Below are 13,158 nucleotides of genomic sequence, written 5' to 3' on the forward strand. Positions count from 1 at the left end.
AATTGTTCCAAATTAGTATGATCATATAATGTTTATTCTTCTGTCTGGCTTATTTCACTCAACATGATGTCTTCTAGGTTCATCCATATTATTGCTATATCAGGACTTCACTCCTTTGTATGGTTAAACTATATTCCAAGGACAGATGTACAGACCAAGGGAACAGAATTGAGAGCTAAGATATCAACCTGCATGTTTATGGCCAACAGATTTTTGACAACGTGGCACACACCACTCAATTGGGAAAGAATTGTCTTCAACAAACGGTGTTGGGAAAACTGGATCTCCGTTTGAAAAAAGGAGGAGGACCATACAAAATCAACTCAAAATGGACTATATGAGCTATAACTTTATATATATATACATAAATATATGAGCTATAAATTTTTCAGAGTTGTAGAAGAAAATGTAGGGAACCATCTTCAGGACCTTGTGTTAGGCAATGGTTTCTTAGCACAAGCAACAAAAGAAGAAATAGATAAATGGGACCCCATCAAAATTAAAAACTTCTGCATCTCAAAGAACTTTATCATGAGTGTAATAATATAACCTACTCAATGGGAGAAAATGTTTGGAAAACCATGTGTCTGATAAAGGTTTAATATCCAGAATATATAAAGAATTCCTTCAACTTAACAACAAAAAGACAAACAACCCAATTAAAATATGGGCAAAAGACTTGAAAAATACTTCTCTCCAAAGAAGATATACAAATGGCCAGAGAGCATGTGAAAAGATGCTCAGTATCATCAGGGAAATGCAAAGCAAAATCGTAATGAGACAACATTTCATACCCATTAGAATGGGCTGCTATTACAAAAACAGAAAATAAACAAGTATTGGAGGTATGTGGAGAAACAGGAACACTCATTCACTGCTGGTTGCAATGTAAAATGGTGCAGCTGCTCTGGAAGGAAGTTGGCAGTTCCTCAGAAAGCTAAGTACAGAGCTACTATATGACCTGGTGATCTTTTGGGTATATACCCAAAAGAATTGAAAGCAGGGACTTAGACAGATATTTTCACACTGATGGTCAGAGCAGCACTATTCACAATTGCAAAAGATGGAAGGAACCCAAATGTCTATCAACTGATGAATGGATAAATAAAATGTGGCACATACATACAACAGGTGGTCATTTTTATAATGAACGCCAAATAATACATAACCAATGAAACAATGAATTCCTTTCTGATAATTTATAGCAAAGGTCTGCTGGCTAGGATATGTTCTCCAAGTAAGCCACTCACAATTAAGGTTCATTAAAGGGAAAGAACCACCTCCTTGTGCTGTAAACACAGGCCTTGTTAAGGAACTCAGAATTATATTAGGTATACCTTCTATATCTGCAAATATGCTGATACCATGTTCCTAAAAGAATTTGGTAGCAATGAATAATCTCAAGTAAATAGTTATAGGTCAGCATACAGAGTTCTGCCCAACCTTGGAGGCATAACTTCCTGAAAGCAAAGGCTGTGTGGCTATCATCAGATTTCAGTAGTCTTAGACTAAAATCATTCCCAGGTTGTCTTAATATATCAAACAAGGAATTTGGTCTTCAACTTTTAACTTTGTAAACCTTCTTTTATTACCATGGAGATTTAAAAAAAAATTAAATTCTTAATCCATTTGCTATTGCAACCTTAAAATATGAATATGGACCGGAAAAGATAAGACAGACCAAGAAGAATATGCTTGACAGAAAATGGACCAAGAACAGCGTGAGAAAATCAAGAGATAAAGGAAAAGGGAACTCAAAGGTCAAGATGAGGCCTAATTTAAATACTCTAAATTAAATTCAATTTGTTTTCCTCCATGATGCTACTTCATTTGAATATGAGTTTCAGAGAACTCTGACTTCTGTTTCTTTTGTAAAAAGTGCTTCATACATTAAAAATTTATTTAAGAAAATGTGTCCAACAAACCTTTTAAATAGTTACAATTAAATTTAGATATATAGTTTAAAGCTTTCGTTTTATTTTACTTTATTTGTTTAAAGTTTTCATTTTAAATATAAACTGGGAGAGATAACTTGGGAAACACCTTATGCTGTAGTTAAACTGCATTCTGAGTTAAATGGATTTACTGGATATTTTGTTCTTAGATACAAATGGAAATTCTTTTCTTAAAACATTATGCCGTGGCCCTACTATAACATAGTCCAAGCCTGGGAAAAGGTGGTATTTAAAGTTATTTTCTTTCTTTTTCACTATAGACTTTCTGTCAAAACTTATTATATTGACAAAGTACTGGGCAGAGATTTGGGAGACAAGGGAAAGAGAAATGAGATGACTTGGAAATACAGATATAAACCAAACAAACCATTGAGAAAATAGGATTCTGAGATATATAATTAAGTAAATACATATATAATCCTTGTAAAAATTACAATTCAGAAAAATTCTACATATTTTACTGAACTTTAAGTACCTAAAAAGCTATCCAGTATGAGACAGAAAAAAAAAACAGAATGTTGAGTGATAATTAAAAATAGAAGAAAAAAATATAGATGAACGATAAATTGTTAGAAGAAAACTGAAGTTTCCTACAAACACAAGCTCTTTAACAAATGAACTAATGATCTCATACACAGTGTTTGCTTCAAATGATTCATTATGCTAAGGTGTAAAGGGTCTAGAGTCTAAGAAAACAATCTGCTCTATCCTCAAAAGATCAAGCAATTACAGCACAGCTGGTATGATAATTTCATTAATAATGTGTAGGCTAGTATATTGGTGCTGCTAATGCCAAATTACAATCAGTTACAAATATTATCTCTTTAGTTTTCTAAATACAGAATATATTAATATTATTTTATTTCCTCTTTATTTTAATTGCAACTTGCTCTATGAGTCAAAATGAAGAGCAATATCTACTGTCTAGGAAGAATTCCCACATATTGATACATTGTATAAGAACCAATGACTTTGGGCTCCAGAGGCATAATGAGGATATTAAGATGATACTGTGCAAAGTATAATCCAAAGCTCCAAAAAGCTATTTCATATCAAAATAAATACTTTTAATATCAGCTAGGAGAGAAAAATGAAATAACAGACAACTAAAATGGAAGAGGAGGTCATGAAAATAGATTCTAACTTTAGGGTTTTACAGCTTTACAAAAACTCTATCTATTGCTAATTTCTTGACAGATAATTCGGCCAACTTTAGAGCTCTACTTTAAATGTCTCAAACTACAAGGAGTAGAAGAAGAGAGCATATATTCTGAACATAATCAACTAAGCGCCTTTTATTGGCTTGTCAGGTATTTATCAGAAACTTTAAATCTAAGAATTATGGGAGCTCAAGATGCCTGGTATCTTTGGGTTGATGGACGATTTTGCCTATACCTAAATATCTCTAGGGCACAAAGACTGTCATTTCATTTGGTAATCCATCATTACGCTCCGTGGCTTACTTGTCAACAAGTCTACTGTATTTCTTTCCTACCTACCCTGACAGAATTTGATACAACCATATTTTATTTTCCCAGATGATCAAACTTGGTAATATAAAATATTTTTTTTTAGTTCTGTATTCATTAGACTTTGTTTTTACTGAACACAAAGGAAAACTGAGCTAACTCTAAAATGACTATGCATCTCTCTTAATCATGAAAGGGACATTTTCTTCAGCTTTTCAGTTATGACTTGAGACACAGATCTCACAGTGACCCTCCTCTTCTGTGTCAATTCCAGTGTGCAAAGGAGCTTTTAAGTCTTGAAGGAGAAAGGTTTAGAAAGGTTATACCTTAAACACTCACTCAAAAATCCACAAAATCCTAGCTCTTCATATTTACCTTTGATCAAATTTATCATTGGCTAGACTTCTTAAAATTAAGTAGGAAAGAATTATTATATATCTATATATCTTGATAGATATCTTTATTTCCTAGCAATCCACCCATCCATCCATCCATACACATTCATCCACAATACACAAAAGGGACTCTGATTTGATGTAAAGCAGGAAAGAAACAGGCAGCCACTTTTGTAGGATATCACAAGGACTCCTCCATCAAATCCTGTTTAGAATTTGATCCTGAAAACCACAAAAGCTCTGTCACACTGATTCATCTTCTCCTCACTCTCTGTCCTTACAGGAAAGCTATATGAATGAAGCCTTTCACATCTGTATAGAAAACTAGAAGTACATTTACTCCACCAACCTTAAGACCTAAAGTAAAATCAGAAGACAGTTTTTAATTAATAGGAGTAATACCGTCAGTCTGAGTAAGACAATCCTTTATTGTACTTGACTGTCCTGAGCAGGGAAGGATGATTAGCACAAAACTGGCTGATCTGATTAGTGTCAAAACTGGCCGCGGTCACTAAGACCACTGAAAACAGACGCATCCTCGTTGAAATTCCACTTTGGATTGCAGTAATGTCCCTGAGGAATGCTGAAATACACCCAAGGAATGCTGACAATTTTAAAAGCTTCCATGATACACACAAGAGAGAACTGATATTCTTGAAGATGAATATAATAAATATGTACTCTAAATTCGGCAAGACCAATAAAAATTACTGCTGGAGTATGGAGAGTTTTATTTTCATTTGATCCATACTGCCAGTAAAGAATGGAGCCCGCTTATCAGGCGAGTAGTACTGTTTCACAGTCCCAGAGTCCAGCCTATTGCTGACACTGGAAACAGAAGAACTGGAGTCAGCCAGCAGTTTCTGCTCAAGAGAAGCTCAGCATTCTAAATTAGAATTCTGAAAGGCGAAAGGTTGAAGACCATCTGTAACACTTTAGAGAAAGCTTGGCCACACCTTGACAACTGCCAAGGCTGAGATGTTAAAAGACAGAGGCTTAAGAGAATTAGGAAGGAAAGAAGGGAGAGAAAAAAGGGAGGCAGGGAACAAGATAAACTTGGAAAGCAATCCAAAACTCTAGCTTACTACTCCCTCAGTTCTAAATCCAATTAGATATATTAAAGAGAGCCACAGAAGATCAGCAGAGGGTGCAGTTGCGATTCTGACCACACTATAGGGAAGTACAACACACATCTAACCTTTGCTGGTTTTAGTTGGTTCTGAGGACACGTTTCCAGTCTTCTTCTTTTTTCTTGGGACAGGTACACATTTGCGGTCAAATGTAATAGGACTATACTGAGGGAGGCTGTTGAATTTTTTTTCAAATTCTTCATCCAGCTTTGCGGAGCTAATAAAAGGGAGATAAATCAATCAGCACATGACGTAAATATTATTTGAAAAGAATATGATATGAGATATATTTTAAGATATTCAATTTAAGAACAGTGTCCCTAAGAATTAGGATACAGTAAGTTCCTTGGGCTAAAAAAAGTATCTTTTCAGAAATGCTTCAGAGGGTTTATTATCACAGTATTCTTGGTAAGTCCACATCACAAGTTATGCTATTACCTTAAAAAAAAGTAGAAACATCATTTAAAATATTAGAATATTTTTTAAGTGGGGAATTTGTCATTCTCTCATTTGGTATGGGGATTTTTCATAAAGTTCAATATAAAGCATACTCTGTTTGGTCAGTTTTTCATTCTAGAGAGTCAGATATAAATGTACATATTGGTCAGTTTAAATCCATGCAGTTCGGTAATTTTTAAGAAAAATTTTTAAAAAACATTTATTGACTACTGCTTGATTAAAACAAAAACACACACACACAATTTTGAACGTTAGAAAATTCTGGAGAGCTGTCAAGGATAAGGATAAAAACACTCGAGTAAAGTAAAGACAGTTTTCAATAAGCATACTGGCAGAAAGGCAATATAGCTTTAACGCAAACCACAAATGACTTCAGAAATGCCACCATCAAAGCTAAGAAATCCTTGGGCTGGCTGCTGGCTTTCAGTCAGTGAGACTTAATAACTAAGATGCAATCCAGACAGATGGAACAGTAGTGAGAGCATCATTGTGCTTCACAGATGGAAAATGGAAGTGGGGAGTAGCTTTACCTACTAACTTTTAAGAACGATGCATTTGAGCTATTTCTCCCTAAAAGTGGTCTCAGTTTTGGAGGAAAGTCCAAGAGTTGGCAAGCAGAGTCAAGACAGTCAGAGACCCATCAGAACGGTCAATAGAAAAGGGCTAGTAAGTTTTTTCAAAGAGCAAGAGGTAAGGGGGTTTCCTCAGTTAATAAAACCATCTTTCATATTTAAAGAAAATATTTATAGGAACAGAAAGTTGAATACTATTTGATACTAATAAGATATTATCAGAAAGCTATCCATAAACTTTGAACTCTTCAAATTCTCTGAATATCCAAAATAAAAATATGAAAATGTGAGATGTAAGTGGTAAGATCCCTTGGGATTTTTTTTTAAAGGGGAAGAATGAGAAGAAGAATATCTGTTTTTCTTGAAGAAATCTATAAAAATAGAATTGCCAATACCGAGTGAATTTTTCTAGGCTACAGTTATCACATTTGAGATAAGTGGTTTAAAATGCTTATCTAGAAATCTCAGAGCAAATGGCGTTTCTCACTGTTCATGCACCATGCTGGCATGTTCTAAACATGGTAAAAGCCAAAATCTGATTCTGACAGGCCAATACCCACAAGAAGAAAAAAAAAAAAAAAAGGGAAAACCCTTAAGGTTTATGTTGATTTAAGCCTGCTGAAAACAATCCTATCATTTACATATAGGTGGCTTCCTTAGAAATGATTAAAAATAAAAACACCAAGCCACACATCAATCTCTTTTCAGGGACAGCTTTTCAAAAGGTCATTTTATTTTTCTTGGTCCTCAAAGTGAAGTGAGAGGTGAAAAAGTCTCTCTTAAAGCTTCAGCAGTTCCTAATGGCAGTGGTAAAGAACCTTCTGCTGGTTACTGCCTGTGACTCTTCCCTTAGGAACCCATGTTGCCTGCCCTTCTCTTTACATGGATGTGCACATGGCATTGGCAGGTCTTCTAAAAGCACAGAGCATCTGCACAGATGCTCAATAGTCACTTTTTAGGAAATTCTGTACTTGAAGTACCATTTGACAATGACAAATGTGAGGATCTTTGTGTCATTGTTTGAACATATTGTTAAATAAAACTAACTATTTTGGACTTCTTAAAATATTAGAAAGAAGAAAATACACAAAATTATAAATATACCAGCTGGATATAAATAATCTCAAGGAACCATCATCACGGGAAATAATTTCCACCTTTCTGATTGTGAGGACCTAGACAGAGCTTTAGAATTCAACAGACTTCAAAGCTCAATAATTTCCAAGGAAAAAATTCCACAAACAGAAATGCAAATATTTATAAGTAAATACCATACACTCAATACATAAAATTTTCTACTTTTGAACATTTATGAAAAAATATGGAGAAAATAAAAATGCACTTACTTCTATTCAATGAATTCTTTTCAAAATGGGATAATAAGAACTCTCAGAGGATTTTCAAAATAGTACAACTGAATTTATAGATACTTTCCTCACCAACATAAAGTACAGGATTTCTTACTTACTAACAAAATGCCTTACAGTAAGATTGTTATTGTGAGTCTTTAGCATAACATTAAAAATGAAATGATCCTTAATGATTTTATCTTAATATATGCTTAATACTGCATTTCAATACATTAATTCAATTTTGTGTCTGGAGAATAGTCAACCTAACATTTTTACCTTAGGGCATCAGAACCAGGTTTAAACAAAAGAAATTTAGAGGTATAGGTATGACTTTGTTTACCTCATACTTTTCAGTTATTTTATAAACACAAGTACCTATATTTAAAATACTAAGTGAAATACATATGGTATATAAATGGGGCAAAATCTGTTCTAATGACATTAAATGATATACACAATATCACACCACTAATTATATGGTGGACTTTGATTCAACCTCAGTCCTAAGTCTGAAATCCACTTACTGTCCACTAAAGAGAAAATGTGAATGACACTGTCCCAAACACAACTCTGGTAACAGCAGGAATTCAAGTGATACTCTGGATTTTGTATTCCCTAGTGTTCTTAGTAAGAATGTAATAAATGCTCAGAAAATGTTTGCCTTCAAAATCCTACCACATTTGAGGTCTGTGCAGTGCACCTGACTGGGTTCACAGGCACTTACCCAAGAAGAATGTCTTCCTTTGGTTTTGTCTTCTTGAACTTCTTGCTCCCACTGGTCCCACTCTGGTTAAATGCCCAGCTTTCGTCATTCCAACACCCTTCATGATCAGAGGAGTTTCCTTTTCCTGAGCTTCGTTTCCCTAAGGAAATTCAAGAGAGAGGATGTGCTCAGTATTTTGGGATGGAAATGGGGGAAATTATCTCAGTTGTTTCCTTGGTGACCTCTTGATCCCTTAAGTTTCTCTTGACTGATGCTAGTTGTAATTATTTCAGAGTCCCATAGGAGTTATTCATACCCTACCACCCTTAATAATGGAGATGCAAAAAATTCACATATAGTCTCTGAGATCAGGAATCTTGTCCTAACTCAACAGGCACTGTGTAACTCCAGAAACAGGCTGGTTATTGCTACTGGAGAATCAATGTAAGGGGTGGGAGCCCTTTGCTAGCGGACACTATTAATTATTTCCCGAAGATAAAGTTGTTGTCCTGGAATGACTTCTCTGGAGAGCTATGTACTCCTAAATATCTTCAATCAAGGCTTGTTAAACCTATGACTCACACATCTCGTTGTAATTTAACTTGGGAAGCAGCAGTCTTCTAGCCAGAGAATACATTTTAAAATAGATGAATTTATATATGAATCACCCCATAAAATAAAGGTATACATATTAGCTATTTTTTTGATTCTCTCATGTTTTAAAGAAATCTTCAATTTAATTATAGCTTTGATTACCCAATGGAGAAAACCAGATTACTTATTTGTTCTGGAGATTACGGGTCAACATCCTGCTTAGCATACCTGCTTGATACAGGAAATTCTTTCTATCAGATTTAAAAACCACACTAAAAGCTCCAACCATTCAATTCTGATTGTCCTAAATAGCCCATACCAGTAAAAAAAAGATTTGAATTATTTTGAATATCTATTTCCCAAGAACTGGCTACAAAATGCAGATTCTGTATGATGTAGAAACACACAAAATGACAAATGTTTATGATCTATAAACCATAAAGAACTATAGTGATGTAATAAATTATTTTGATTGTTCTTTATGATTTTTCTTTACAGTAGGTCTAAAGGAGAAATTCTACTTGGTTTTAGTATTTTCCTTTTTAGGTTTGTAGAAGTCACTCACCTCTGTCAACATTAGCTCGCAGGGAGGTGAGCATGCCCTCGGATACCAGGGTTTTATAAAGAGCACCTTTGCAAGACCTCTCAGATTTCCTGGAGCCACAAATTTCTATTTTTCTGTGACACTCACTGTCCTCGGGCTTGGCCTGTCCTGACAGGCTAGGTGGTAGTGCATCCTCCGTGGGGGTCAATGGTTCTGCTTTTAAACCCTCTGGCACCTCACCAGAAATGTTCTTGCTGGTAGAAACACTAATGAAATCTGAAGGTCTTGACTCTTTGGTGGTGTCTGAGGATTTCTCCTTTGACATTTTTTTCTCTCTTGATTTCACCTTTTTCTTTGGTGGCTTGGCATCCAAAATGCTTCCCTTGCCACTTGAGGATGTGCGGACCTTCTTGCGAGGGGTTTCTCCAAGCTTCTCAATGCCCCAATCTCCCTTTGCAACGGCTTCAATGGTATATATGACACTCTCAATGTCAGACTCTGAAGATTGCCTCTTCTTACAAGTTTTCTTGGGTGTGGATTTATCATTTCCATGTCGGTCCATTTTGCTTTTCTTCTTTTTCTTTTTTAGTTTTTCTGGTTTGTTTAATGCTGTGGGGTCCTCAATGATCATAATTCCATGAGGATGGCACATGTGATCCTTTCTGCTGGGAACATCACTTATTATTATTTTACTACTGGCAGAGTAAGAAAAATCAGGGAAGTGACTACATTTTTGATCTTCCTCTAATTCTTCCTTTTTTATTTCTTTGGGATCTTCCATTTTTATAGCCATTATATCATCCACTTGCAGCTCTTCAAAATTTCTTATTTCCTTAGAATCTCTTACATTTTCCTTAGCTGATTTTTCAAATTCTGCCTCTCTCTGTAACCTGGCTTCATCTATTTTTTCCACTTCTATATCCCTTTCTTTCTTTCCCTTCTCTAATTCTTTAATTCTTCCACCATCTGATTCATTTTCCTTTATTAGTTTTGATTCTTCTATTTTCACCCCCTCTGATGCCAGGCACATCTAAATAATTAAAAATAGGAGGACACAATGAATATGCCTATTAATCTATGCTCAAAATTAAATTTTTAAATTTTATCCCCTTTTAAAAATGATCAAAAACTTTAAACTTCAGAATAATCAGTACACTTGTGCCAAAAGAACTCAAAAGCTTCAAATTAATAAAAGGCAATAGGCATTATGATATATTCATTAAACACAAGATAAGCATATACACAAATTCTTATTTTCTTGCTTGTAATCAGAAACTTTTCACACAAAAACAAGATATGGTAGAATGAAGATGAGATCCACAGTTAAAAGGCCTGAGTTGGTTGGAGTTTTAATTTTGCTACTAAAAAGTTTGTGACCTAGTATGAGTTATTTCATTTCTTTGAGTCCTTTGCCCCTTTTGTAAAATGGAAATGATAATGCGAATACCAATTTCAGAGGATTTTTTGAGGACTCACAAAAAAGTGAGATGATGCACTTATGGGACTCACAAAAAAGTGAGATGATGCACTTATGGTAGTGCTTAGTAAGTCATCCCAAAATTCTGTTTAGATGTTCCTGGGAAAATGAGAGAAAGAGCAATTTCTACCTATCTATTCAAAATTAGAAATGCCATCATGACTCATTAGACAACTAGAGAATGATTCAGTTCTTAAAGAAGAACATTATACGTCTACAACTGCTCATCCATAGCTCAAAATCCACAAAAACCCTGAAAATGGAAAGGCTTTTCACAACTCATTTGGTGGCATACTCAATCTTATCCAAGTTAAACTGGCTGCAAATCTTGACCTGAGCTGATGTGTTAAATTTCTTGATCTGTTTCACTTAATGTGATCAGTCATATGTTTTTGCTATCAGAATATTCATACATTTGAATAAGTGTGTGTGTGGGAAATTACATATTACAAGGTACATATACAGTATCATTTTTCTAAAATCTGAAAAATTCTGAATGCCAAAACACATCTAGTCCCTAGGGTTAAGGGACTGATGCAGTTTTTTCTTCACCACAACTCATAAACACTCATTACACAACTGCCAAGTGGCAGGTCCCATAAAGGACACTAAAGACACAAAGATCAATAAGGCCAGGTTCTCTGCCTTTGAGGAATTCAACAAGAGGCTAATGATGTCTATTAGGCCAAGGGCAGCACAGGAATTCTTAGTTAAACTTATTTTATCTACGTTGCATTAGCACTTTGAGGAGAAAGAGTATTGAGCTTACTGGACCAACACAAAATCAAGCACATGAATAGGAAACTGATCCCCCTTAAAAAAATAATCACCATCTTGTCAAATGAAAAGTTGTCAGAGATCATTAACATCTGTAAAATTCATTTTTAAAATGGATATTATATCGAGTAACATATCAGATGCTTCATTACATCATTTTTCTCCTTATTACTTTCACTGCATAACAAATCTTTCTGTAAGAATTATGTTATTATTAGAAAGTCTGGGAAGAAATTGGAGGAGTGGGGAGACAGACAATCCAAGTTAAAAAAAAAATGACTATGACAAGAGTACCCTACCCTTCAGATCATTCACAGGAAAGATATAAAATATTAAGGATTCATGATGGAGTTGTCTTTTCCAAGAACTCATGTAAGTTAACTCTTAGTGGCTATAGGGAACTGAGAACTTTCCTCTATTAAGCCTACCAAGAAATAAATTCAAAGCAAAATGTTATCTTCAGTTAATTCTAAAACATTGACACATTTAATCTTCCCTGCAGGTTTTATTCTCATGGCAGAATTTGCACTTGCTGTTTTTTTTTTTTTTTCCAGTAATTAAAAAATAGCTTCTCTTTTCCTTTCTCAATTATCCTTGTTCTGAATAAGTAACTATCCCATGTGGGAATAGGGACTATATTAGTTCTGGAAAGAGGGCTAGAAAGGCACCTTAAAAGTAAGCTTTATGGTTTTTCAGTCACTATCACTCTTTCAATTTTTAATAAATCATTTCAAGGACCTTTTACCATATAGGTGCTGGTTTTTATACTGGTATGCCAACAGCATTTGCACAAGTTCATCGCAGCAAATGTAATAATGCTTTACAAACTCTATTCTCTGTATTTCAAAATGATTCTCATTACCCTGATATGATCCTAGAGCCAGGGCCGAAATGGAACAAATGCAGACATTCACTCTGGGGATGTATTCTGGGAAACAGCATAATAGTTCTTATGTAGGTAATTACATCGAGCACTAATCATGCTTTACTTCCTAGTCTCAGGCTCTTAAAAATTTTTCACAAATACATTATAATCCTAAATTATTTAAGAAAAACAATTACATTATTCAAAATGAAATTAAAAACAAAGAATAAAAAAATTGTCAGAAATTTACCCAATAATCAAATCTAAAACAAAAACACAAATCAGGCTCACAGAATGTAGTGTCACTTTAGAGGTCATTTACTCTACCTATCCAATGCAGGGATTTATTTTACTATAATATCCCTGATAATCAGTTACACAAAGAGAGCCAGCATATTATTCCATTACAGGGCAGTTCAGTTTGAACAATTTCAAAATATTGAGTAAGAAACAATCACTCTATAAATTGTACCCACTGGTCCTAGTTTGAAACCACATAAATTGATCTATTTTTCTCTAATGAAAGAATTTCAAATACTTGAAAACAGACTTTATGTTCCTATAGGTCTCTTTGCCTGATATAATTTCTCCAGTTTCTTTCACAGATCGCAACAATTAAAGGCTTCCCAACCTTTAAAAAGTTGGGTCCCTCTTATCTAGGTGCAGTATGGAGTCCTGAAGTAAGAATGGGTTTTACTGAAAAGAACTGGGCTCACGACCAAACACCACAGCTTGCCTAAGGCTACACAGTAGGTTGTGCAGTTTGCACTTGAACCCATCTAAGGAAACAGAATATGAAATGGGGAAACAAATCTCTTACATTATGTTGAGAGATAAAAGTGAACAAATGTATACAAATATAATTT

At 34.6% G+C, this 13,158-nt stretch overlaps 1 protein-coding gene across 14 annotated transcripts in view; it reads right to left on the reverse strand.

Annotated features, from left to right (window-relative positions):
• BBX (BBX high mobility group box domain containing) overlaps positions 1–13,158 on the reverse strand; it is a 285,719-nt gene that overhangs the window by 27,123 nt on the left and 245,438 nt on the right. For all 14 annotated transcript variants that reach the window (XM_077118493.1, XM_077118480.1, XM_077118481.1 and 11 more), the window contains 3 exons: positions 9,195–10,203; positions 8,057–8,195; positions 5,018–5,166 (listed from right to left, as the gene is read on the reverse strand). In XM_077118493.1, coding sequence (XP_076974608.1) covers positions 5,018–5,166; positions 8,057–8,195; positions 9,195–10,203 — 1,297 coding nt within the window. The remainder of the gene's footprint in view (positions 1–5,017; positions 5,167–8,056; positions 8,196–9,194; positions 10,204–13,158) is intronic.

The sequence above is a fragment of the Tamandua tetradactyla genome, chromosome 10, assembly GCF_023851605.1.
Source record: "Tamandua tetradactyla isolate mTamTet1 chromosome 10, mTamTet1.pri, whole genome shotgun sequence".
Taxonomy (NCBI): Eukaryota; Metazoa; Chordata; class Mammalia; order Pilosa; family Myrmecophagidae; genus Tamandua; species Tamandua tetradactyla.